At 40.8% G+C, this 27,100-nt stretch overlaps 1 protein-coding gene and 1 long non-coding RNA gene across 2 annotated transcripts; one reads left to right on the top strand and one right to left on the bottom strand.

The window, feature by feature from the left end:
- The first annotated feature begins 14,656 nt into the window (after window positions 1-14,656).
- LOC311117208 lies at window positions 14,657-16,197 on the top strand. The gene is made up of 3 exons (XR_014611575.1): window positions 14,657-15,155; window positions 15,261-15,341; window positions 15,595-16,197. It is a non-coding gene; the product is annotated as an uncharacterized lncRNA (long non-coding RNA).
- A 2,300-nt stretch (window positions 16,198-18,497) lies between these two features.
- On the bottom strand, window positions 18,498-26,059 carry LOC311117203 (secretory carrier-associated membrane protein 2-like). The gene is made up of 9 exons (XM_084192182.1): window positions 25,924-26,059; window positions 25,155-25,232; window positions 24,285-24,374; window positions 23,022-23,139; window positions 22,682-22,810; window positions 21,993-22,152; window positions 21,548-21,649; window positions 20,473-20,590; window positions 18,498-20,261 (listed from the first exon to the last, which is right to left on the bottom strand). Exons 1-9 carry the CDS (start codon window positions 25,978-25,980, stop codon window positions 20,115-20,117), a joined length of 999 nt encoding a protein of 332 aa, XP_084048308.1. The 5' UTR covers window positions 25,981-26,059; the 3' UTR covers window positions 18,498-20,114.
- Window positions 26,060-27,100: the final 1,041 nt, after the last annotated feature.

Below are 27,100 nucleotides of genomic sequence, written 5' to 3' on the forward strand. Positions count from 1 at the left end.
ACGGGTTGGTTGTTTAGCAACAATGAGCACAATGAGCACTTGTCTCTCAAATACATCGTTACAGTTGTTGGTTAGCTAGCTAGCAAATTTTTTGCTATAATTAGCATTGACATGAAACCAGTCAAATCACCTTAAAACAAGACATGGTATAAAAAACAAGATGAAACAAGCTAGAGGAAAAACAAAAATAACTGGAGGAACTTATTCAAGAACGATCTAATATAATATATTACAAAAATAAAGCAAACTGGATGGAATATGGAGAAAAATGCACCAAATTCTTCCTAAATCTCCCTACACAGGAACCCTACCAAAAAGGATCTGCAGAAACTCGTTACTAAAGACGGAGTCATCCATGATTCTCCTAATTATATTTTAAAAGCTAAATATTTTAAGCAGATATTTTCTTTTCCGTCTCATCCTCACCCTCTGAATGACGATTGCTGTAAGGAATTATTTCCAAATAATAACAAATAATTGAAAATTAACCAATGCACAATAAGATCAGTGCGAAGGCCAAATTACAGAGGAATAACTTGTTGAGGCTATTAAATCCTTTCAGTCTGGGAAACCCCCAGGGCTTGATGGCACCAGGGCTAGATGGCACCAGGGCTTGATGGCACCAGGGCTAGATGGCACCAGGGCTTGATGGCACCAGGGCTAGATGGCACCAGGGCTAGATGGCACCAGGGCTAGATGGCACCAGGGCTTGATGGCACCAGGGCTAGATGGCACCAGGGCTTGATGGCACCAGGGCTAGATGGCACCAGGGCTAGATGGCACCAGGGCTAGATGGCACCAGGGCTAGATGGCACCAGGGCTAGATGGCACCAGGGCTAGATGGCACCAGGGCTTGATGGCACCAGGGCTAGATGGCACCAGGGCTTGATGGCACCAGGGCTAGATGGCACCAGGGCTTGATGGCACCAGGGCTAGATGGCACCAGGGCTAGATGGCACCAGGGCTTGATGGCACCAGGGCTAGATGGCACCAGGGCTAGATGGCACCAGGGCTAGATGGCACCAGGGCTAGATGGCACCAGGGCTAGATGGCATCAGGGCTAGATGGCACCAGGGCTAGATGGCACCAGGGCTTGATGGCATACCGGTAGTTTGATGTACTCAAAGCTCCATTATTAGCTTGTTTTAACTACTCCTATAGAAATGGTACTGTCATGTACTCAGCAGGAAGGTCTGATTTCACTATTATTAAAACAAGTCCCAGATGGCAAATATAAAGATCCAGTCTATCCAAAAAAACTGGAGGCCTCTTACACTTCAATGTTGTGATTCAAAAATACTAGCGAAATGCATAGCACTCAGAATTAAAAAGGTTTTACCAGGTATTGTTCATCCTGATCACAGGTTTTTTACATGGACGATACATTGGAGATAATATACGGCAACTAATAGAAATAATAGAACAACATGAAACATCTAAGAAGGTATTCATAGCGGATTTTGAAAAGGTCTTTGATAAAGTAAGACTGGATTTTATATATAAATACTTGGATTTTTTAAAATCTCGGTGAGTCTCTTATTCAATGGGTAAAAATAATGTATAGCAACCCCAGGTGTAAAATAGTAAATAGTGGCTACTTCTCAGAGAGTTTTGAACTGTCAAGAGGAGTTAAACAAGGGTGTCCGCTGTCACCATATCTATTCGTTATTGCCATCGAAATGCTAGCTATTAAAATCAGATCAAATAACAACATTAGAGGATTAAAAATTCAAGGCTTAAAAATAAAGGTGTCCATGTATGCCGATGACTCAAGTTTTATATTAAATCCGCAAGCTAGATCCCTGAAATGTCTCATTGAAGATCTAGATAACTTTTCTGCCCTCTCTGGTCTAAAACCTAATTATGATAAGTGTACCGTATTACGTTTTGGATCTTTAAAAAACACAACTTTTGCTTTACCCTGCAGTTTACCTATAAAATGGGCTGACGGTGAAGTAGACATACTTGGTATTCATATCACAAAATATATAAATGAGCTCTCCACAATGAATTTCAATAGAAAAATTGTAAAAATAGTCAAGATCCTGCAACCATGGAGAGGTAAATACCTGTCTATTTATGGAAAAATTACACTGATTAACTCCTTAGTCATATCTCAGTTTACTCACTTACGGCCTTGCCTACTCCTGATGATTCGTTTTTCAAATCATATATGCGAAGAATATTTCGCTTTATCTGGGGTGCTAAACCAGACAAGATAAAGCGTGCCGATCTATATAATGAATATGAACTGGGTGGGTTGAGATTATTAAATATAAAAGCACTAAACCGCTCTCTAAAAGCTTGACTTATACAAAAAATGTACTTGAACCCAAAATGGTTCTGAAGTAGATTACTATGAAAAGCTCATCCATTGTTTAAAAATGGCCTTTTTGCCTTTGTGCAGAATGTCATGTCTAATTTTCAATTAATTTAAAATGAAACCTTGTTCAAAGTATCATTGAAACCTTGTTTCAAACAAGCATTACAAAACTGGTTACAATTTAAATTTCACCTTCCAGAAAAGATAGAACAAATATTACAACAAATATTATGGTTGAACTCAAATGGGCTGTATTTATGGAAAATTGATGGTAATTTTTCTGTAAACTATTAGATAAACAAGGTTAATTACACACATGACGAACAAGGAGTCATAATTAAACATTGGTACATTGCTGTTGCTAGGCAAGAACTTAGTGAATTCCTCTCACTGGGTTTGTGTGTGTGTGTGTAAAATGGGCATCTGACCTGTCATTGGGTCAAATTTTACAGTTTTCTTATCTCACTGCAGGTAGATTGTATGTTTTAATATTCAATAATAATAATACAAAATAAATAAAATAAAAAGATAAAAGAAGCTGAAACGAGCCACTTACGATTCCCCACATGGCAGTTTCTTGTCATTCTTGCTAGCAATCTGGCTATCCAGAATCACAACAACATGCTGACTTCTGCCCCATGGAAGTGCGCACATCGTTTTCGTGACATTAACTAACCCATTTATACTGACAAAATATATAAACGCAACATGCAACAATTTCAAAGGTTTTACTGAGTTACCATTCATATAAGGAAATCGGTCAATTGAAATAAACTAATTAGGCCATAATCTATGGATTTCACATGACTGGGAATACAGATATGCATCTGTTGGTCACAGATACCTTAAACAAAAAAAAAAGGAAGGGCGTGGATCAGAAAACCAGTTAGCATTTGGTGTGACCACAATTTGCCTCATGCAGCGCGACACATCTCCTTCGCATAGAGTTGATGAGGCTGTTGATTGTGGCATGTGGAATGTTGTCCCACTCTTCTTCAATGGCTAGGCGAAGTTGCTGGATATTGGCGGGAACTGGAACATGCTGTCGTACACGTCGATCCAGAGCATGCCAAATATGCTCAATGGTTGACATGTCTGGTGAGTATGCAGGGCATGGAGGAACTGGGACATGTTCAGCTTCCAGGGATTGTGTACAGATTCTTGCGACACGGGGCCGTGCATTATAATGCTGAAACATGAGGTGATGCCGGTGGATGAATGGCACGACAGTGGGCCTCAGGATCTCGTCACGGTATCTCTGCATTCAAATTGCCATCGATAAAATTCAATCGTGATCGTTGTCCATAGCTTATGCCTGGCCATACCATAACCCCACTGCCACCAAGGGGCACTCTGTTCACAACGTTGACATCAGTAAACCGCTTGCCCACATGACACCATACATGTGGTCTGTGGTTGTGGCCGATTGGACGTACTGCCAAATTCTCTAGAATCGGCTTATGGTAGAGAAATTAATTCTGTTGTGTGACAAAACTGCACATTTTAGAGTGGCCTTTTATTGTCCCCAGCACAAGGTGCACCTGTGTAATGATCATGCCACACCTGTCAGGTGGATGGATTATCTTGGCAAAGGAGAAATGCTCACTGAAAGGGATGCAAACAAATTTGTGCACAATGTTAGAGAAATAAGCTTTTTGTGCATATGGAAAATTTCTGGGATATTTTATCTCAGCTCATGAAACATGGGACCAACAGTTTACATGTTGCGTTCATATTTTTGTTCAGTGTATATTCTTCAATAATTTTTAAGTCAAAAAATGGATGTAGCAACTGCTGATTGGCCCTTTAATGTATGTAGCAACTGTTGATTGGCCCTTTAAGGAGAAGACGTAATAGGTAGGATTTAGACTTTTCGTGTCGCTGGTCCACACTCCAGTCCAGTGGGTGGCGGTACATTAAAGTATGTTGCCAACCGCCATATAAAAAGTACAGAAGAAAAGTGTCGGCGGACGAGGCGCCGTAACGGCGGATGAAGGTTTTGGGAAAACGGTGGAACCGGATGTTCTGTTTGAATCGGATGACGTGTTGAGTGGAGATGAGAGTGAGAATAATTGGATTACAGTGGAGAATGGAAAAGGGAATACTGCTAAATGACTAACATGGAATACGAGAAGTAAAGTCGTAGTGGAAATTAGTAAATCCAAACCTAGTTCTGACTCTTTTTTGGTTGGAATAAGGGTTTTGGATCGATGTTGTTACCTGGGAGATCCGATTTGAAGTCTATTAAAATTGTGGATGCGTTGGATGACGTGGCGTGGATGAGAATAATGAGATGTGGGCTTATTTAGTTTTTAGTGTTTCCATGGAACAGAAGGAGTGTGCTCTGCACCTCAAGAAGATGTCGGATTGGAATGTGTCGTGTGTGGATCTTCGAAGCAGGGCGCCTATCAAGGGTGTTATCTCTGGGGTGGCGCTAGATGCAAAGGCTATAAGTGAAGAATTGGATCAAGTGGTTGGTGCACAATGACTGACCCGCATGGCAGATGGTGTGCGGAAACCCACTCCATCCATTCTATTGTTTTTTGATGAAGAGTCTCTCCCTTCACACATGTATTTGGGTTGTATGAGATTTCCAGCTGAGCCTAAATGCTGCAATTGTGGTGGTGAACATGCACCCGAATTTCTGAAGTGACCTGTTAGGGTGAAGGAGATGGGGCTGGCAAGAATAAGGGCTGTCCAGAATGTCTCCTATCTGGAGGCGGTGAGAAGAGTGGATGAAAGGAGTGAAGTTGAAGAAATAATGGTAGTAGGAGTAGAGGCACAAGATGATGTTCCTTGTCAACAGAGGGATCCTGATATGTTAAGAAGGTGGACTTTGTAGCGTTTATTACTTTGGTTATCAACTGCACAGCGCAAATGGAGAGGAAATTGGAGAAAATAGGCATAATTGTGAGTGAGGCTGAGCGTTTTTGGTGACTCGAGAACTGTTCTGCAGAGGCATTGCAAGGAATCCTGTTGATGAATGCTCCGGCATCGCAGGCACCTGAGCCTGTGTAGGGAAGTGATTTGAATGTGACTGAATTGTATTTTGTATTATCTCAGAATATGGAATATATCATTTTTGTTTTGTTTCAATACCTCGTACAGTAGGTGGCAGCAATACACCAATAGGTGTAATCTGCCATAAAACTGTAAAGAAGAAGAAGAAGAAAAAGTGTCCAATCAGGAGCGAGAATGACGAAAGATTGAAGCTGCCTATCTAGTCACAAATTAACCACGTTATTTTTTTATTCTAATATTGGCAAAAAAATGCTGCCTCAATACAGATGGCTAGTCTAGATAGTTCCACGGCTTGAGGACATCAGATAAAGTTTGCAATCTTTTTCTTCTAATTCCAAACAGTCAGAGGGGACTTGCAACTTCAAGGTGGATTTAGCATAACTTTTCTAAGGTTGGGCTAGCTAGCTAAGCTAACTGGTGGAAGCTAGTAGGTGCTTTTCCAGCATAAATAGCTAGCAATTTCATAGGCTATACTGTAACGAATGTAGCACTTATAAACTGCGTTGTTTGCAGTCAACAAAACGACCATCTATAGATGTGATCTTCAAAGGGGGAATGGTACATTTAGCATATTGGCTAGGAACAAGTAGCTAACTTGCTAGTACTGGTTTTATTGTTTTAGTCACGTTGTATCAGCTGAGTGTCGACCCTTGCAGTATCAAATCGTTTTTCAGTAGAGTTGGGCAAAATCACGTTTTTTAAAAAGGCAACTGGGACTTATTTCGAGGGGGGGAAATGAATACCACACTGCAACAACGTTTTATTTAACCCGAACATGTTCAAAATAGCACCACTCATTCATTTCAGTTTAATTTACTTCATCCTCTGCCACTGCAACTCATTTGAATGGGATTAATAGGGAGTGGAACGACTGTTTTAAAAGGGCTGTGCTAGGATTAGGAATCTACCACATTTCCTTAGAAATGACCCTGTCTCCCAACAAACGTTATTTTGCCTAGTTTGGGGTGAGATGGATGTGGAACTAAAGCTAGAGGCAGATGAGAGGGATATGCCTATATCCCCAGCTGTTATTAGGTCTGATCTTTTTGATACACAAGCAGGTTATAGATATTATATAAATCCTCATGAAACAACACCACAGCAGATATGTGGAATTTTGTCAAAAGATAGCGGAGCAAGAGATGTGGAGATTAAAACAGAATCAATAGGTCTTACTACTATTGGTGCTCAGGACAGGGAGATTACAGATAATGTACTGGTACCGAGTATCAACTCCTTGTCACAGGCCGTGGGTGTAAAGCGAGTCATTCTGAATACAAACGTTGAAGGTAAACATGTTATTGTCCATACAGAGCAAGATAACCCCAGCACCTCTGTCAAAGACGAGTCATGTTTTGAAATACCACACAGTGATACTCAAATTGGAAACGTATTTAGGCTTACACTGTCTCAATCACCACTGTCAGCTGCAGAAAGTGCTTCTTCTGGAGGTCAAATCGACCCAACTGCGCAGGCAAAAGGCTACAATCTAAAGAGTAAAAAAACTAAGTGCCAGTTTTTTGAAAATGCCTCAAAACGAATACATTTGGAGCACTGCAATAAAGTAGGTGTTGATTTCAATGTCGGATCTGGATCAAAACAGAAACTTGACTTAAAACTGCTCACTAATGGTGTAATGATTGAGATCTCAAATTTTGCCAAATACTTTAGGACCTCTCAGAATGTCATCTGTGATATTCTAGAAAACAATTTTGATCTATGTTTTCAAAGTGATCAACGTCGTGAATTTGCAAGTAGGACTTACTACAAAATAATGTACTTGATGACATTGACAAAGTCCAAAGTCCCAAAGCCTGGATTGTTAACTCAAGTCTTTGAACTTCCTATGACAATGACCGTATCAAAAACACACCACTCATGTGTAAAGCACTCAAATGACACTGTGTCAGCTAACCAGAGATTGAAAAAAGATTTTGAAATACAGCAGTTGGTTATAAAGGAGGAGGAGGAGGAATGTGTCCCTATATCATCCTTTGAGGAAGATGGGTTGGTTGAGTATGAAAAGGCCCATGATGACAACAATGTCTCTCTAATCAACTTTGACCTTGATGCCAGACAGGCATCTCCTCATCATGTCAAAAAGACCATGTCTAATGAAACAGATGTACCACAGAGTGCTGTTGAAACAGCAACACATGGCCTCAAGAATGGACCTACTGACATCTGCATGAAGGACGAACCTAATGAGGACCTCATAACTACTCAGCATGTTAAGATGGAGACCATCTCTATTGATACAGATGTATCACTGTCTGATGAGGAAGCAGGACACAGACCTAGAAAGAACCAATATGTTATGACATCTACAACAGAAGATAAAACGAAGGACCTCTACCCTTTCTGTAAGGAAATAGGTTTAGATCTTGATGTGAAATCAAAAGGTGAGGCAGAAGAAAAACTTGACTTGTGTTTATTGACCAAAGGTGCAATGATTGAAGTGGGCCGTTTTGCCAAAAAAGTGTGTGGAACTTACAGGCAGATTATCAATGATGTCCTCGAGTACAATTTTGATATTGATTTGCAAAATGATAAAGATCTTCAAAAAATATCATCCTCAACTTACGATTAGTCGAAAAGAAAACAAGGCCGAATTTAAAAGGCATGTTAAGTAAAGAAAAACATGAATTGTTACAGGAAACTTTAACAATTGTGCCTCCCAAAAAAAGGAAACATGCAGTAATTTCAGGTAACATGGAGGTCACTAGTGCATCAGTTGTGTCAAAAGATCAAAGACTTAAAGAAGTAACTAAAAGAAGACGACTGGATTTAATGAGGATAAAGGAGGAAAGAGAGACTTTCACAGCAAGGAAGATGAAGACAGACCAATTTGAACGAGCCAGACAAGTTTCTCAGTGTGTTAAGACGGAGAGCGTCTTTACTGAGACTGATTCAACACGGTTTGCTGATGAGACTGCAATACTTGGCCATGAGAATGAATCTGCTGACATTTGCATAAAGGAAGAGACTGATCTGGACTTCATATCTCTTCAGGATGTTAAGATGGAGACCATCGCCACAGAGACCAATGTAATACAGTGTAATTCTGAAGCAGTGCAAAGAGATGTTATGAACCAACCCCTAATGGTCTCCACAGTGAAAAAAACAGCTGCTCTAATTGGGAAATCGGAAGGAAATGTCACACGTAAAAAATCAGGTAAAGGAAAATTAGTTTCTAACAGGATACAAATAGCAAATAACATAAAGGAAGTGAAATATCAGACGATGGCCAACGACATCTGCTCAGTAAATGACTCAAAAATAACTGAATTAGGGCAGCCCTCCACTGGAGGAAAGGTTGAGGACCCATACCCCTACTGCAAGAAAATAGGTGTAGATTTCCATGTTGGATCTGGAGCGGAACAGAAACTTGACATAGATCTACTGACTAATGGGGTAATGACTGAGGTTTCACATTTTGCCAAAGAGATGAATAGATCTCACGCACATGTCATCTGTGATATTTTAGATTACAACTTTGATCTTGGTTTGCAAAATGATCAACGCTATGAATTCGCAATTCGGACTATGGCGAAAGTAAAGTACTTGATGGGAAAGCCCAGATTGCAAAGACCTGACTTGATAACAAAAGTCTTCGAACTTCCTGATCCAAGGGCAATTCCTGTATCAAAAACACATGAAGGCTCCAAGCTTTTAAATGACATTGTGTCATTTAATCGGAGATTGAAAAAAGATGTAGAAATACAGCAATTGGTTATAAAGAAGGAGGAGGAGGAGTGTGTTCCTATATCGTCCTTTGAGGAAAATGGGTTGGTTGAGTATGAAAAGGCTCAACAGGACAACACTGTCTCTCTGATGAACTTTGACCTTAATGCCAGCCAGGTAACTCCTCATCATGTCAAAGAGACCATGTCTAATGAAACAGATGTACCACATAGTGCTGTTGAAACAGCAACACTTGCCCTCAAGAATGGACCTACTAACATCTGTATTAAGGATGAACCTAATCTGGACCTCGTATCAACTCAGCATGTTAAGATGGAGACCATCTCTATTGATACAGATGTATCACTGTCTGATGAGGAAGCAGGACACAGACCTAGAAATAACCAATATGTTATGACATCTACAACAGAAGATAAAACGGAGGATCTCTACCCTTTCTGTAAGGAAATAGGTTTAGACCTTGATGTGAAATCAAAAGGTGAGGCAAAAGAAAAACTTGACTTCCGTTTATTGACTAGAGGTGTAATGCTTGAAGTGGCAAAGTTTGCGGCCGAAGTTTGTGGAACCTACAGGCAGATTGTCCATGCTGTTCTCCAGTACAATTTTGATCTTGATTTCCCCAAAAATATAGGTCTCCTTGAAAATATAATTCATAAAGTAGAAGTAGTTGAAAAGAAAATGAAACGCTTGTTATGTCAAAGGGGGAAATTGAAAGGTAAAAAACAAAAATGTGAATTGCTAAAGGAAAAATTCTTATTGGAGCCCTCCAAGAAATGGACACGTTCTGGGATTTCTAAATGGAAATTTCAAAGAATGCCATGGGATTACAGGGGGGAAAATAAAAATGGAGAAACTTTAATACCAAGGAAGATGCAGGCAGACACATTTGAAGAAGCCAGACAAGTTCCTATAAAGACAGAGAGCATCTTTACTGAGATGGTTGCATCCCGGTTTGCTGATGAGACAGCAATACTCGGCCATGAAAATAGATCTGCTGACATCTTCATAAAGGAAGAGTCTGATCGTCAGTCTGGGGTCATAGAACAAGCCTCGGACTCTGAGAACAATCAAGTAAACGTTTGCTGGACATATATCCATAAAATCTTAATGTGTAAAAAGGTACATTGGAGGAGAGGGATTTTTTCCAAATTAAAAAACTGTTTTGGTGATCAGATTGGTTCCGAAAATAATTTCAATCAAATCCTTGCTAGATACAGATCAGATGTCTTACCACTCATAGTTGAGGAATATGATGGCTTTAGCCACGCTGAGAAGACAATGATGTCCCTTGTGAATCAGCTCCTTTGTGGTTTACATTTGATTGACGGCTTGGCTCACCAGGCAAAAACAACTCTTCTTCTCTGGGAAAATATGATTTTAGGAGAAAAGGAAGTAGGAGTCCACAGCTCTCCTGACGTTGGACCAACAGAGTTGGAGTCTGGAACAGTGCGATTGGGGAATACTGTGAATCATGCTGTCCAAGAACAGCGATGGGGAATGGACGGTTATCTTGTTCCGTTCACAACCTTTCTGGCCAGCAAAGGAGAATTTGAAGAAGTGCCCTTATCTCCATCCAGTGGAAACAGAATTGACGGTCTGTTTCATAATGCTGCTGGGGTGTATAGCATCCATGATGATGTAATTGCGTTCACCAGGGACTATGAAGATGAGAGTAGTATGCTTGCAGCAGTTGCTGCTGGTTTGGAGGTTCAACCATTTAAAGCAGGATGCAGAGCTCTGGGTCTGATTTCTAAGATAATCATTGATCCTCTCTGGAGAGCCTTGACTTTGAAGGAAAATGTGTTGGACATGGAAGTAAGATACCAAACCCTTGTTACCAAGCTCAAGCAATGGCAGGAAGATGCAAGAGACCTTGTTGAAGGAAATGTACGCTTGTTTGATGACATTGAGGTACCCAAGGACCTTGTGTTTGACAGGCTTACCATGTGGACAGACCCAGACTTTTTTCAATTGACCGTTCAGATTGTTGAGTTACTCCTGGCTAGTTTTCTGAGGGTATGTTGTAAGATGCTGCCGGTCGACCTGCAGCAAGTGTCAAAGATAAATTATCGATGCAGAAAGGATTTGGAAGTCATAGAACTATTGCAAAAGGCAAAAGCCAATTCAATCAGTATTGCAGTTGAAGCCATGGGCATGTGCAAGAAGAATCACACTTGGGAATGGCTGTCCTTTTTGGATGCACCAAAAATAGTGTCAGTGTTGAAAGCTCTCCAGATAGTGTAGACAAAGGAAGAAGGAAAGCCATTGAGGATTCATATAATTGTAGGCCAAATATTGACATGAACAATGAGTTGGAACAGAGGGTCTTTTGATTAACAGATATTCAGCAGCTCCAACTCCTGTTTTCTAGGTTTGTTCTAGAAGTATAAATAAATATTGAGATGTCTTGAACTCCAAGAGGACATCCGTAACCTAACTGCCACAACTGCAGGGAAAATAGAAAGGCATTCAAAGGACAAGGTACAGTTCCCGCCAGTCCAAAGTTAGTTTTCCCTGGGAGAGTGGTGTGGTGTGGCAGAAAGCACAATGACAAGTTTAATCGTTTTCTACGTTGTAAGACAGTGTAGGCCCATAACTGTTTATTAGTCACTTTCTGTTCACCAATGAAACTGCAGCAGTGGAACCTAAACTGGACAAACATTTTAATGACTGATATATTTGGGTTATACAATTGCCTTGACAGCCCAGTTAAAAACGGGTGTCTTTTTGGTCTACCACCTTATAGCCTTTGTATTCAGAATGATGATTGAACGATACGGCGAAGCAATATTTGAATGGTTATTGACTATTTAAGTCATCTGAACTAGGACGAGTACAGTGGTATTACCCTAATTCATGTAGCTAAAATGTTTTTGTTATGGCAGTAGATGCTTGTGACACAGGTGCCAAGGTTCAATCAGATCAAGCATTGACACCCGCGTAGCTGATGTTTTGACGGTGTAGGAGGTATAACTGCGTCGTCGAGCAGCTGCACTTGATCATTGTCACGAAGCCACACCCGTGCCACTCACGTTAGAAGTTTAGAATGAGAAAGTGCTATATAGAAAGGATGTCGCTCAAATTGAAAATCATTAAACAAAATAATGAGGATTTCTATCAGCCTAATCGAGGTGTAGATTACATCTCACATTCCAGCATTCAAACTCCTAAACAAGGCTGCATTGGAGTTCTCTTAATGTCACTCTGTGCAGCCGATGGCAACGTCCTCTTTAGGTATAACGCCAGGAGCTGCTTGTGGATTTTACAGCTCTAACACAGTTCCACCTCAGACCGTCAAAACATCAGCTATGCGGATGTTGGCTAAAGTGGATTTGATTGAATCGGGCCCTTAGTTACACTATAGCATAATGAGTAGGATCAGTTGTGTTGAACTTTAGGCTATTTCCAAAGCATTCCAATAACATTGACATGTCCATGTTTTTGAACAATGCAGCAATATCTTGCAATACAATAAGAACAATACAATAATAACAATATATATATATATATATATATATATATATATATATATATACAGTGGGGAAAAAAAGTATTTAGTCAGCCACCAATTGTGCAAGTTCTCCCACTTAAAAAGATGAGAGAGGCCTGTAATTGTCATCATAGGTACACGTCAACTATGACAGACAAATTGAGAATTATTATTCCAGAAAATCACATAGTAGGATTTTTAATGAATTTATTTGCAAATTATGGTGGAAAATAAGTATTTGGTCACCTACAAACAAGCAAGATTTCTGGCTCTCACAGACCTGTAACTTCTTCTTTAAGAGGCTCCTCTGTCCTCCACTCGTTGCCTGTATTAATGTCACCTGTTTGAACTTGTTATCAGTATAAAAGACACCTGTCCATAACCTCAAACAGTCACAGTCCAAACTCCACTATGGCCAAGACCAAAGAGCTGTCAAAGGACACCAGAAACAAAATTGTAGACCTGCACCAGGCTGGGAAGACTGAATCTGCAATAGGTAAGCAGCTTGGTTTGAAGAAATCAACTGTGGGAGCAATTATTAGGACATGGAAGACATACAAGACCACTGATAATCTCCCTCGATCTGGGGCTCCACGCAAGATCTCACCCCGTGGGGTCAAAATGATCACAAGAACGGTGAACAAAAATCCCAGAATCACACAGGGGGACCTAGTGAATGACCTGCAGAGAGCTGGGACCAAAGTAACAAAGCCTACCATCAGTAACACACTACGCCGCCAGGGACTCAAATCCTGCAGTGCAAGTACATGTCCAGGCCCGTCTGAAGTTTGCTAGAGTGCATTTGGATGATCCAGAAGAAGATTGGGAGAATGTCATATGGTCAGATGAAACCAAAATAGAACTTTTTGGTAAAAACTCAACTCGTCGTGTTTGGAGGACAAAGAATGCTGAGTTGCATCCAAAGAACACCATACCTACTGTGAAGCATGGGGGTGGAAACATCATGCTTTGGGGCTGTTTTTCTGCAAAGGGACCAGGACGACTGATCCTTGTAAAGGAAAGAATGAATGGGGCCATGTATCGTGAGATTTTGAGTGAAAACCTCCTTCCATCAGCAAGGGCATTGAAGATGAAACGTGGCTGGGTCTTTCAGCATGACAATGATCCTAAACACACCACCCGGGCAACGAAGGAGTGGCTTCGTAAGAAGCATTTCAAGGTCCTGGAGCGGCCTAGCCAGTCTCCAGATCTCAACCCCATAGAAAATCTTTGGAGGGAGTTGAAAGTCCGTGTTGGCCAGCGACAGCCCCAAAACATCACTGCTCTAGAGGAGATCTGCATGGACGAATGGGCCAAAATACCAGCAACAGTGTGTGAAAACCTTGTGAAGACTTACAGAAAACGTTTGACCTGTGTCATTGCCAACAAAGGGTATATAACAAACTATTGAGAAACTTTTGTTATTGACCAAATACTTATTTTCCACCATAATTAGCAAATAAATTCATAAAAAACAATACAATGTGAATTTCTGGATTTTTTTTTCTCATTTTGTCTGTCATAGTTGACGTGTACCTATGATGAAAATTACAGGCCTCTCTCATCTTTTTAAGTGGGAGAACTTGCACAATTGGTGGCTGACTAAATACTTTTTTCCCCCACTGTATATATATATATATATATATATATAACAGAGGGAAATTAAGACATCAGAAAGAGCAATGTCAGAGTCCAGCAGTCATGGGTGAACAGGGAGTACAGGAGGGGGCTGAGCACACACCCCTGTGGGGCCCTAGTGTTGAGGATCAGTGTGGCGGAGAGTTTGTTGCCTACCTTCACCTTCTTTATACTAGTATGCTACCTCACAGTTGATCTTAGTCATGCCGTTCCTTTAATACAGAGGCTTAGTCTGAACAGTCTTTGCTTTCCCATGGCCTCCTGTTCACTTGCCTGGTCCTGACTTTGAAACCTGAAGACTGAAAACGGCAAAAGAACAAAGTGATTTAAAAGGGGACCAGTTATTGTTTTATTTTATTATTGATTATTACTGGACTTTTATATGTATATCTTTTTTGTTTGCTTGTCAGCCTTTTTTGGGACAGGCTGTTTTATCTTTTCATGTTCTTGTTGGGGGGGATCAGTAAGTTATCAAGTTTTCATCAAGACTATATTCATCAATTTTTCAACTAAGGAAGTACACTGCTTTAATCCATGATTTGAAAGTAAAAAAGAAGATATTCTTGAAAAGGTTGTGCCATTGGCATTCCAGTGTTCCTTGGACACAGGCAACAGGATGAGTTTCACTGGATCCAAATGTATGAAGGTAATGCAGTGTGTGCATGACCCATCTGTGTACTGTTAGTTATTGTAGCTAATAATGGTAATCAAATTCATTTAAATGTATACATTAATCTAGGATGTAAATTGAATTTCTTCATGTCCTATTCAGAGTGAAGTTCCAATGACGTCAACTTCAATTTGTAATTAATGTAGGCTAATTGTTTGTTCTGATAACGTCATACACAGGTTTTCACAGATGATGCTAATGTCTTTCCAGCAGCAGTGTCGCTAAATCTGCATGGTGTTATTGTCTCTTCTCTATGTTGGACTGAACTGTTTCAACTCTTCACAAGTGAAAACCTCAAAGCCCTAATGGTTTGTTGTTGTCAATCTTTTTAGTCACAGATTAGTCAAATAATTGATGAAATACTTGTTTTGACCTTTTCATCCCTGCTTATATTACTGTAATTCCTCATCTAGTGGTGGAGAAAGACGCCATCTACAGTATGTCAGGAGCAGAGGGGTGTCCACTTGAGAAGGAGTCTTCTCAGTCAAGATAAGGTGAGCTCATCATTTTGTAACAGAAAATATTTCATACACCCTTTGGGTGGACATCATGACATGAGCAGAGAGTAATATAACCAGGTAGATTAACCTCAAGCACATACTGTAAATATCTCTAACTTCTGTGTTAACATTGAACAGACAATACATTGTAGGTTATTGACAAGTATAATTAATTATTCCAGTTTTTGTAGGAACATGTTTGTCGCTGTGATCAACTCTTTAGTTTTGCTACTTATTTCATTAACAGATTTCCTGCTTGCCATACTAAAGGGAGATACTGGTTGTCTTTAAACTCCACACCATGGGATGATTGACCTGGATCTTTACCAGAACAGACTTCACCAGACACAGTAGAAGTGAGGTCACAGGAAACAGACTGATTTGTGAAGAGGGACTGCATCACCCATAAAGCATTGTGTCCCTGGAGGCCACAGCTTTGTTGGATGTAATGCCATGTTCTCGACCTCTCGGAGTGTTCGGAAATACGACTTGTAAACTCAGTGCATCGAGTTGCATGCATTCACGTACTTTGAACTTGTTGCTAATGCCAACGGCTAAGTACCGAGGTCAACCATAAACGAACAGTACAGCTATCATGCTGGCATGAAACGGCAGTTGAAAATAGCTTTTCTAGATCAGTCCAAACGTTCCTCCTGACTGTTATAATCAACCTGTTTGAATGCAAAAATTATATGGGACTACGTTTTTCCTATTGCAACGCTTGAATCACGTTAATATTTTTGGTTATAACCTGCACAACTTTTGAACTCTTGGTTATGTTTGCTTTAAAAAATTGTCTTAATACTGTTACGGTAGTTTACATTAAACTGCCAGTTTTTGTTGTTTCCACCAAGACTGTAATGTCAGTGTAATTGGCAACAGTGTTATTTTTTTCCCTGCGTTGTGCTGTCAGATAGCCACATAACTCGTATTATTAATTCTATAGATAAGTCATTTTCTGTGCACTGACTAAATGTGACTGTTGATGGATTAGCTAGTTTAAGTACAATAGGTGGTAGTAATGATGCATGATAGAAGTGGGGCTGCATGCTGCTGTATAACCCCTAAGATACAAATGGTTCAATCAGGAGCCAAGCGTCCCCAAATCGCGCGAGAGAGCAAGGCGGGGATACATCGTCCCCCTACTACGACATGTAGTCCCGTTGGCACATTCATGACAAGTCGGAAACTAGGAACCGCCGACTCAGAGTTGAAATTAACTTAAGTTATTTGCGTAGAGCTTCCTATTGGTTGATTCTGATACTTTCCAAGTGGCAAAGTCGGGTAGCATCTTTCTACAACGACTTTCCTAGTTCCGACAGCAGTTGAACGCCCCACAGGCGGACGGAAAGCCTGGGCATGTGCCTTTTTTGTAGTTATACATTTTAAAAAATCCAGAACCTTTGACATTCAAGAGAGCAAAGAAATGCATCCATTTATTAAATAATAGCAGTAACAATAAATCTATAAATTACTTCAGAGATACATCTTAAAAATCCCTCAGACATATGTACAGTGACAAACAGATTTGACCCTTGACCTCCAGGAGGCCAGCCATCCTGGAGAGCTACTAGGTGTGCACTGTGCAGGCTTTCATTCCATCCCTACTTGATTCTACTGATCAGCGGCCTATTGTCTGCTATCAGCTAATCATGCAAGGCCCTGATGAGCAGTTGAGTAGCTGAATCAGGTGTTAGACCAGGGCTAAAGCAAAAGCCTGTACACCCAGTAGCTCTCCAGAAGAAGGGCTGGACACCCCTTTGCTAGATAACACCCAGTTACAATACAGTACCCAATAGAACAATACATAAGTATCTGGACAAACATTCAAAACACACATTCAGAACATTCAGAACACATATTCAGAACATTCAAAACACATATTCAGAACATTCAAAACACATATTCAGAACATTCAAAACACATATTCAGAACACACATTCAGAACATTCAGAACACATATTCAGAACATTCAAAACACACATTCAGAACATTCAAAACACACATTCAGAACATTCAAAACACACATTCAGAACATTCAGAACATCATCATGGTAGTTAACAGGCAGAAGGTGAGGCTCATTTAAAGTCATGTAAAAAAAAAAAAAAAAAGTGTCTGGTCTCAGTGAGTTTTAGGCTCAAAAAGAAATCCCAGTAAACCAGTGTCAGCTACATAACATCTGAGAGTTGACATATCAGGAACAAACAGTGGTAGTGTAGCAAGACCAATGTCCAGTAGAGAGCATATTGTGACATTTCAGAAAAAGTGTAGAGTAACCGTACATTTAAAAAAAATGCCTGGTGTGGTGACTACTACCCAACAACTAAAACCAAGAATGTAAATCTGTTTTTGATCGTTGCTGTATTAGAAGTCGTGACTTGGTATACTGCAATCTTTAGGGTTATTGTACAGAACTTTACTTCAGGCACATATCCCCAATCAATAACTAACTATTCATTAATACATTTAGATCTTCATGTAATTAGTCAATCATGCATTCATTTTTTTGTCCTGTCAGCTCATTCCACCATTCACTCACTCATTCTCACATTGCGGTACCTATGTTACATTCACATGTTCATTCTAGCACTAAATACATTCAATCTTCCAGCAATTTCTATGAACATGCCACAGTACCCACATTGAGTGGTCTAGATCTCATTCATAAAGAAAGAAGAATTAAGTGTCAACTTAAGACTAACTAGAGTCCTTTGTCTGATCTGTAAGAAAAGATCCCACCTGTCCTGACCTCATAATACCAAAGCCACCAACTCCAAAATGTAGTGGTTCTATGTTCATTAAAGTAACTGTCCGGTGTTTAAAGATTTCTATGAAATATGACCTATAATTATTCACTATATGACAAATAGTTTTCCTTCCAATTTAAAAATAAATAAATATGATAAAAAGCAGCTTTTCTATGTTGGAATGGTGTGGGCGTATACCGGTCATTAAAAATATTACTACGACTAGACCACTGATTGGCCAGCTCATCCTCCTCCAGACCACTGATTGGCCAGCTCATCCTCCTCTAGACCACTGATTGGCCAGCTCATCCTCCTCTAGACCACTGATTGGCCAGCTCATCCTCCTCTAGACCACTGATTGGCCAGCTCATCCTCCTCTGAGGAAGTAACAAGCATTTTTTAAACCGTTTTGTCTCCAATTTATGCTTTTGCCACAAATATGAGTATAGGATGAGTCAACAACATTATTTGGGTATGAGTTAACAGAATATGAACTTTTAAAAGTTAGATTTTCATTGGACAGTTCCTTTAAAGTACAGTAGGAGGGATACAGGGGGTGGGTATACAGTAATTCCCATTTAGTTCAACCATCACCCAATATCTTCATTATCTTATCTACAAAAACACAGCAGTTGCCTTAATATCATACTTCAGCAAGTCCAACCCTACTGAGGGATTGAAGAAGAGTAAAATATGAAAATCACAAAAACATCTAAAGGAAAATAAAACCATTCATCCCTTCAATATATTATCAGAGCAAAAATAAACATAAACAACCTCAATGGAAACTTCACAAAATAAACGTAATAATTCCTTCAGTAGACATTTGGACATTTCAGTGTTTTTACCTCAGATGCCCACTTCAGTACCGTTTTTGTACCCAAACCCTTTTAATACAAGGGTCTCCAACTTCATTCTTGGACAGCCACTTGATACGCAGGCGTTGTTCCAGCCCAGCACCAACACACCGGATTCAAATCATCAAAAGGTGGAGACCGAAGACCATAAGGTGAGTATTTGAAACGTGTGTGTTAGTGTTAGGACAGAACGGCACCCTGCACTAACTAGTGGCTCTCGGCGACTAGAGTTAAAGGTACAGTATACAGGCCTGAGAAGAGGACCTGAGTGTCTGGATAGGGCCAGTAGAGGAAGGGGGAAGAGAACCTATCATGGTAAAGACTAGAGTATGGGACTGTTGAACAGAGAAATGGATATACTGAATAGAAAATACATTTTTAAAAAAACTCAATTTGAGATTGTGTTTTTATGATGATAAGCACCATGCTGGTACCAAACTACTTCATTCTATTGAGGATTAAAATGACATCGTAAATTATTCTAGGGAGAGCATTCCTTATTCGCTAGTAACATACTGCATTCAAAGCTACAGGAGACGAGCAAGACAGATTACGCATTCGCTTTCTTAACGTGTCGCATTCCACTTAGAATGAAAATTCACCTTATTGTCATGGAATGTTTGGTACCAACATGGAGGACACTTTGTCGAACTCTGGTGCCCAATCCCAAACCAACCCAACCCCCTACCACCTAGGCAACCCAATCCCAAACCAACCCTAGCCCCCTACAACCTAGACACCCCAATCCAACCCTCCTACCACCTAGGCACCCCAATCCAACCCGCCTACCACCTAGACATTTGGATAAGTTTAATCAACATAGTAATAGCTCCATTTTACCCTCTGATCAGCTAAGTGGAGTTTCCACCACGTTGAATACACATTTCCAATCCTTTCAGATCTACTCATTTGCCAAGGAGGTAGAGGGTGGGGCTAAAGGTTGAATTGGGTTTGGGTTTATGTACCAATGGCTGTGGTTAGAGAATGTTCATGATATAGTGGAACATTGTAATGTGCCTGTATACCAGTCTTGTTTCTGCCTTGTCAGCCATTTCTGTTGCCTCTGCAGAGACACTGGGGCAATGGGACAAAATGGGGCTTGGAGTGAGTGAGAGGTGGCTAGGGAGGTTAGGAAGAACCTGGCCCTGTGGCTTTAGGATCCCTAGCGTCCTTGAAAGGCCCCCTGGGCGGCTGAAGAGGCAGCGCTGGCCGCGGCGCTCTGAAAGGTCTGGTTGGTGAGGACCCCCGAAGAGAACTCCTGCTGGGCCTTGGCGAAGTTGGCCCCCGTCCGACGGTACTTGGAGTGGACCTGAGAAAGGGGAGAAGGCAGGGGTCAATAAATAGGGTCAAGGGTCAATAAATAGGGGATTATTGAAGGGAATTTATTTGCCTTCTGAACCTTTTCAGGCTGCATTGACCTTGGTGGGTGGATGTATTATCCATAATGACCTCAACACTTTGCAATAAAGTTTGAATCGGTTTTGAAGGATTGAGACAGCCAAAAGGACAGTTGACTTTACCATTTTGAGTAGGATGATGGCGAGGACAGCGTTCACAGTGAAGCAGCCGGCCACGACCATCATGATCACAGCTACAGCCACATTGCTTCTTATCATGGTGATGGACGAGATCCATCCACTGGAAAACAAGACAAATAACACCTCATTTACAGCTTCAGAAAAAAAAATCCATAGCCCCACAACATCAATGAGGCATACAAAACCCTTTGTCGACAGAAAAAATGTATCAAACACTCACAAACCCACACGATGACCAACAGACAGGCAAAGTTGATGAGAATGATAACTGAGGACGACATGGGACAGTGAAGCATACTAAAAGAAGAAAGACCAAAAGGTTTGAGGAGCCAGAAGGGCTTTTCACACTACTAAGCCAAACCAAACCAAGCTGGACTGAGCTGGCCTGGTTACTGGAATCGTGTTGAAAATAACAATGTGAAAATAAAATAGCTGCACCAACACAATTTGGTTTGGTTCAACACGATAGTGTGAAAAAGGTAAGAGAGCTGAGCAGAGTGCCACACACTTACAAAGTAGCCCCCAGGACAAAGAGCACACCATCAGTTTAGCCAGCAGGAGATCTGTCAAAGAGATGGCAAGAGAGAAGATGCAGGACCGAATGCACACACACGTACACACTCACACACAAAGATGTGAAGGGAGACCTACACCCACCCAAACACACAGTACATATTACACACACACACACACACCTGTACTTGTGTGCGCAAATACATACACATCAAACACTTTATCTCTCTCACTCACACGAAGAAGAATCCCTGAGGTGCTATCTAGTGTATCATGTTGTTCCACTGACCTGTTCCCCCACTTGGGGATCCCCACTAGTGTATCATGTTGTTCCACTGACCTGTTCCCCCACTTGGGGATCCCCACTAGTGTATCATGTTGTTCCACTGACCTGTTCCCCCACTTGGGGATCCCCACTAGTGTATCATGTTGTTCCACTGACCTGTTCCCCCACTTGGGGATCCCCACTAGTGTATCATGTTGTTCCACTGACCTGTTCCCCCACTTGGGGATCCCCACTAGTGTATCATGTTGTTCCACTGACCTGTTCCCCCACTTGGGGATCCCCACACACTGGATCACGTAGACAGACACTTGGAAGAAGAAAACAAAGAAGAAGAAGAAGAAACTGAAGGAACTGTCCGACCTGCAGAAAGAAACAAGGACAAAGGGTTAACAAAATCACCCGCAAATATCATTTGGACTTCACAAGAAAACGACTTAGGTCATGTGGAATTCAAATCAATTCAAGTCAAATTGTATTTGTCACATGCGCCGAATACAACAGGTGTAGACCTTACAGTGAAATGCTTACTTACAAGCCCTAAACCAACAATGCAGTTAAGACATTAAGACATTCTACAGTGTTAAGTAGCCGAGGTTCCAGTCTGTTTTGACTTTAGCAACTCCTTTGTCGTCACGAGGGACGTTACTTATACAAACACTTTTATTCAAAGAAAAGTAGAACAATATTTGAGCAAAGAACTTGCCTGAAGGCTTTGTACACTGGCCTGTACCAACAGATGAAAGAGACCGGGGTGAAGAGGATGAACCAGAGGATGGACAGGCCAAAGTCCACCCCCGCGTTTTGATCGGCCGTGAAATAGGCCAGGCAGGCCAGAAAGTTCAGGAAGAGAGTGACACTGTGAACTGGAGAGGCAAAACAAAATGAATGTGAGACTAGAAGAAACTGGTGCCGTGTTGGAGAGGAGCTTGGGGACAAATCTCTTATGACTAGTACTTTGGGTTTGTTGACTGTTGTCACTGACAAGCATGCAATATCATAAAAAACGTGAACAAAGTCTTACTCAATTAAAAGATGCAATATGCAGAAATCGCTCCGCCAATCCCTGGTTGCAAAAATTGTAATAGCTCGCCTCATTTCAGTCTTTGTGACAAAACAAGTATAGTGTAGAGAATCATTGTACCATCTAAATCGCTGTGAAATATATTTTCCATAACCAAAAATATTGTTTTTTCAGCTGTTTGAAGCTGGTGTACAAAACTGAAAGTAAAAGACGCAAAAACGAAACCATAGAAATAGCGCACAAAGAACAGATCTACCACTTCTTAGACTTGCTTGAATGAGTGACAGATTTATAACTCACATTTCTATGTGAATTTGGTGGTTTGCCCCAAATGTTACATATTGCAGCTTTAAGATGCGAGGTGTACGTACACATCCAAAGGTAGTACATCCTCTTGCAGATATTCTGGTACTCTTCAGGGATGTCTTCGTTGAAGTCCTGGTAGAAGCAAGGCTTTATGGGGCAAAACTTGGGGAGTGGCGGCCAGTTGTTTTCTTTCGCTGTCAAATAAAGAGTCGTACTTGTTTACTGCCATGAAGAGTTACATAGGTACATAATCAGACAAAGCAATACAAGTACAAGGTAACTTAGAAAGATAAAACACTACAGTAGGGAGTCCATTTAAAGGCAGTTTAACCAACTATTGTATTAATCATTTGGTCAAGACAGATTTCAATTGAACATAATCAAGTGACATAATCTGTAACTTACTAATGGGGCCTCCAGGCCTGTTCTGGAGCTCCTGCTCTTTCCGATCCAGTTCAGCAGCTTTCTTCTCCAGCTCCTCCTGTTGCCTGAGCAGGTTAGCCTGGGCAGCAGCCGCAGTCGCCTGGTGGACAATGAGAAAGAGCTGTGTTACAAACCATCTTGAACCAAGATGGAGTGTTCTGGCACAAAATGGTTGCAATGCATCAAGTTGATGGGTATAATTCATTGGCATTAGATTTAAAAAGAAGAAGTTCCTTCACAATAACACTGCCCATTTGCAGAGATCATTTATACCCATATTGACAACTCTTGCAATGTGTTTATTACACAGTGGAGTTTTCATATGCATTTGGTTAAACAAACTAAACCTCCCATAACCCTAAAACAATTAGTTTATCTCTGTATTGTGAGGTAACTTGGAAATGATGCAAGTGAAGAATTGGAACAATGTGTACCTAAACTACACTATCATTACACAGTACTATGTAAATACTACTTTGTCCACTTAAGGTAAAGTAGGACCAAAACCAGGGCCCTTGCAAAAAACGTTGAATAGTATGACCAGGTAAGGATGCTTCTCCAGTTATCTCTGACCGTTGTTTCAATGTGCTGATTCAGATCAATTCATAGATGGGTTGGTTGTTTAGCAACAAAACCGAGGCGTGCACAACTATGGGGCAAAACAGACGGTGTTGGCTTCGACTGTTGACAACATGGAAACTATATTTTGTCTCCAATATTTATTGAAAACATAAATACATTTGCGCAATGAGCACTTGTTGTCTCTCAAATACATTGTTTCAGTTGTTGGTTAGCTAGCTAGCGAATTTTAGCCTTATTAGCATTGACATGAAATCAGTCAAAACACCTCAAGACATGGTATCAAGAACAAGATGAAACGAGCCACTTACGATTCCCCACATGGCAATTTCTTGTCATTATTGCTAGCTAACTGGCCATCCAGAATCACAACAACACACTGACTTCTGCCCAAATGAAGCGCGCACATCGTTTCGTGACGTTGTCAGCTAACCAGTCTATTTCAATTCAAAATAATCATCATGTGGTATTGATTTGCCTACATGTGGCCTCTCTTAGCCACTTAAAGTCATCACAAACAACTCAGGAGTTCAGCGAATTCGAGAGTGTGTTGTACTCATCTTCGAGCAATATCTAGAGTAAAAAGGATGTTCTTGTTGTGTTTAAAATTGTCCGTGTACCACGCTGCCAACCTCCCTCCTCCTCATTCATGTTTCTGTCACTCACTTGTGGGGTGGGCTCCACAGCAGAAGCCTGTAGGACAGCTGGTTGGGAGGAGGCAGCAGAGATGGGGATGGTGGTCCCAGTGTGGGTGCCCTGAAACACACACACACACGTTTAATTCTTGTCTGAAATTAAATTAAGCCTCAAGCACATCATAAGACGCTCCCAAATCAGCATTCTTTAACAACATATTTCCTCTGGGTGTTTGTCAGATGTATTTGCTTCTTTTCAGGAAGATGATTACGTCACTGTGTCAACATTTAAATTAATATGCACTGAATGAATACATGTGATATCCTCCTGGCCAGTGGTGGAAAAAGTACCCAATTGTCGTACTTGAGTAAAAGTAAAAGATACCTTAATAGAAAATGACTCAAGTAAAAGTGAAAGTCACCCAGCAAAATACTACTTGAGTAAAAGTCTAAAAGTATTTGGTTTGAAATGTACTTAAGTATCAAAAGTAAACGTAATTGCTCAAATATACTTATATTAAGCAAACCAGACGGCACTATTTTCTTGTTTATTTACAGATAGCCAAAGGGCACACTCCAACACTCAGACATAATTTACAAACAAAGCATGTGTTTAGTGAGTCTGCCAGATCAGAGGCAGTAGGGATGACCAGGGATGTTCTCTTGTTAAGTGTGTGAATTTGACAATTTTCCTATCCTGCTAAGCATTCGAAATGTAACGACTACTTTTGGGTGTCAGGGAAAAAGTATGGAGTAAAAAGTACATTTATTTTCTTTAGGAATGTAATGGAGTAAAAGTAAAAGTTGTCTAAAATATAAATAGTAAAGTACAGATACCCCCAAAAACTACTTAAGTAGTACTTTAAAGTATGTTTACACCACTTCTCCTGGCTCATCTTACCATAGCACTGGCTGAGAACGGGTTGAATTCCTCAACGGTTTCAATCCCACCGCTGGTGATTTGTGTGACTGAGGCATCCTGTATTACAGAGACAACAATATATTTTCTTACAGTAAAGACACGAAATAACAACTTCCCTCAGGTTTTTTGACTGATAGTTGGTTCTTTCAGGTATAAAATCCCACGCAAACCTATTGGGGATAGTCCATTAGGCTAGAACTACAATAGTGAGAATAGCAGGGGGGCTATCTTAGTTGGCAGAGTTGTTGCACTAGTGAACAGGTAATTTTGACAGGTGCATTTGTTACGGGCGCATAACTTCTTTATTGGTAGGAAATTCGTTCTGACCTTCTTACAAGTGTAGGCCAATAAATGGAAGATAGTCTATTAAAACAATTTGCTCCCAGTAGTAATTTTAATTGAGGGGCTAAAAGGACAAGTTGTTGATAGCCAGCCATCTATGGGCCTATACAAGTCTACGGGGCCTGTACAAGTCAATGGGACCTAGCAACCTGCTTAGGTAAAGGCTAATAGGACACATTACACGTGTCCTTATTGGCCTACCAAATATATTTACTAAAATGACTGGCACACAACATTGTCAATCATGCTACGTTCTCTCATCTGAACGAGGAAGTAGACCCAGGCCCAACCCAGCAACCAAACAAACAGGTTTCTGTTGCGGCATATCTTTTACAGCGTTTAGAAGAATGGCACATAAGGAAAACGCAAGTCAGAGCTTGCAGTTAGGTCTAAATAAATTGCTCACCTGGAAAGGATTGACCTCCACTGCATCTACAAAGGGGTTCTCGTGAAATCCCGACATGTTGCGATAATTTGATCTTCTTTTGGAGGTAAACAAAACGCCAGCTTGTGCCTCCGTCTGTTGATGGTGCTGTTTGAAAGTGCTCAAGTGCGCAGGCGTTACAGGATACGCACACTGCGTCAGCTGGTCTCGAGCAGTCATTTATAATCAATTATCTTTATTTTTAGAAAATAGGATACAATTGGTTTCAAATGTGTGACATTCTCGTGACTGCCTATATCCTACTCCCCTGTCTTAGAGCTGGTGAAAGTACAGTGACGATTCCATTTCATTTATATTTTATTTAACCTTTATTTTATCAGGGAGTAATTTACCAAAGCATGTCTTGAAGCCAGTTCAGACAAGTATTTGTAGGCTTATAACCATAAATCATTTGTTATTTAAGAAGTATTCGTTTCAACGAAACACGACTTAATTATATTGCACTGCATACATCATCTGGACTGTAGTCTGACATGAAGCTTGATGGTTATATTTAAGTAATGTCACATGGTTTGATATTGTAGCGTACAGAGGCACTTGGAAGCGAACCTTGTGTCGCTGGCGTGAATGGCATCATGCGGATAGGGTTAACCCATTTGGTGGTAAATGCAAGTTGGCTCATATTGGTGAGGATCGCTACACTGTCCCGTGCTTCGACCACATTAGCCCCCTCACACGTACTGCCAGGCGTTCCGATGGCCTCACGGCCACCATCCCACTTTTGACACCAGTGTAGAGAACGGAGGGACAGGGAAGCGAAAGGTAAACATCCTACGCATCACGCCAATAAGGTTAACCAACTTGGTGGGAATTGTTACGTGGCTCATATCTACCTAAAAGAGTAAGGCTTTAAAACTAAATCACATTGTTTAACAGGCACCCACTCTAAACATGGATGTAATAAGAGTTGGTACACATCTCTGTAAACTCATGAATTATCTTTATCATAGGCTCTTTTAAGTCTAAACTTATCCCTTTGGTGAGTTTGTGTCTGGACATCAGCTTGGCAGTTGTCCTGTTCAGTGCAGTCCAGTGGTCAGCTCAGGGTTGAACCACCCGAGTCAGATGGAGAACACCAGTACTATGCAGAGATCGGAGGACCACAGACAGCACATAAGTGTATGTATGGTAAAATATA

This window comes from Coregonus lavaretus (assembly GCF_964263955.1).
Source record: "Coregonus lavaretus genome assembly, contig: HAP1_SCAFFOLD_156, whole genome shotgun sequence".
NCBI lineage: Eukaryota > Metazoa > Chordata > Actinopteri > Salmoniformes > Salmonidae > Coregonus > Coregonus lavaretus.

Coding starts and splice junctions, on each gene's coding strand:
- LOC311117203 (XM_084192182.1), bottom strand. CDS start 25,980: ATGTCGGGATTTCACGAGAACCCCTTTGTAGATGCAGTGGAGGTCAAT. Junction 22,811..23,021: donor CAGGCCTGGAGGCCCCATTA/GTAAGTTACAGA, acceptor TTTATTTGACAG/CGAAAGAAAACAACTGGCCG. Junction 20,591..21,547: donor ATCCCCAAGTGGGGGAACAG/GTCAGTGGAACA, acceptor CTTGTTTTCCAG/TGGATGGATCTCGTCCATCA.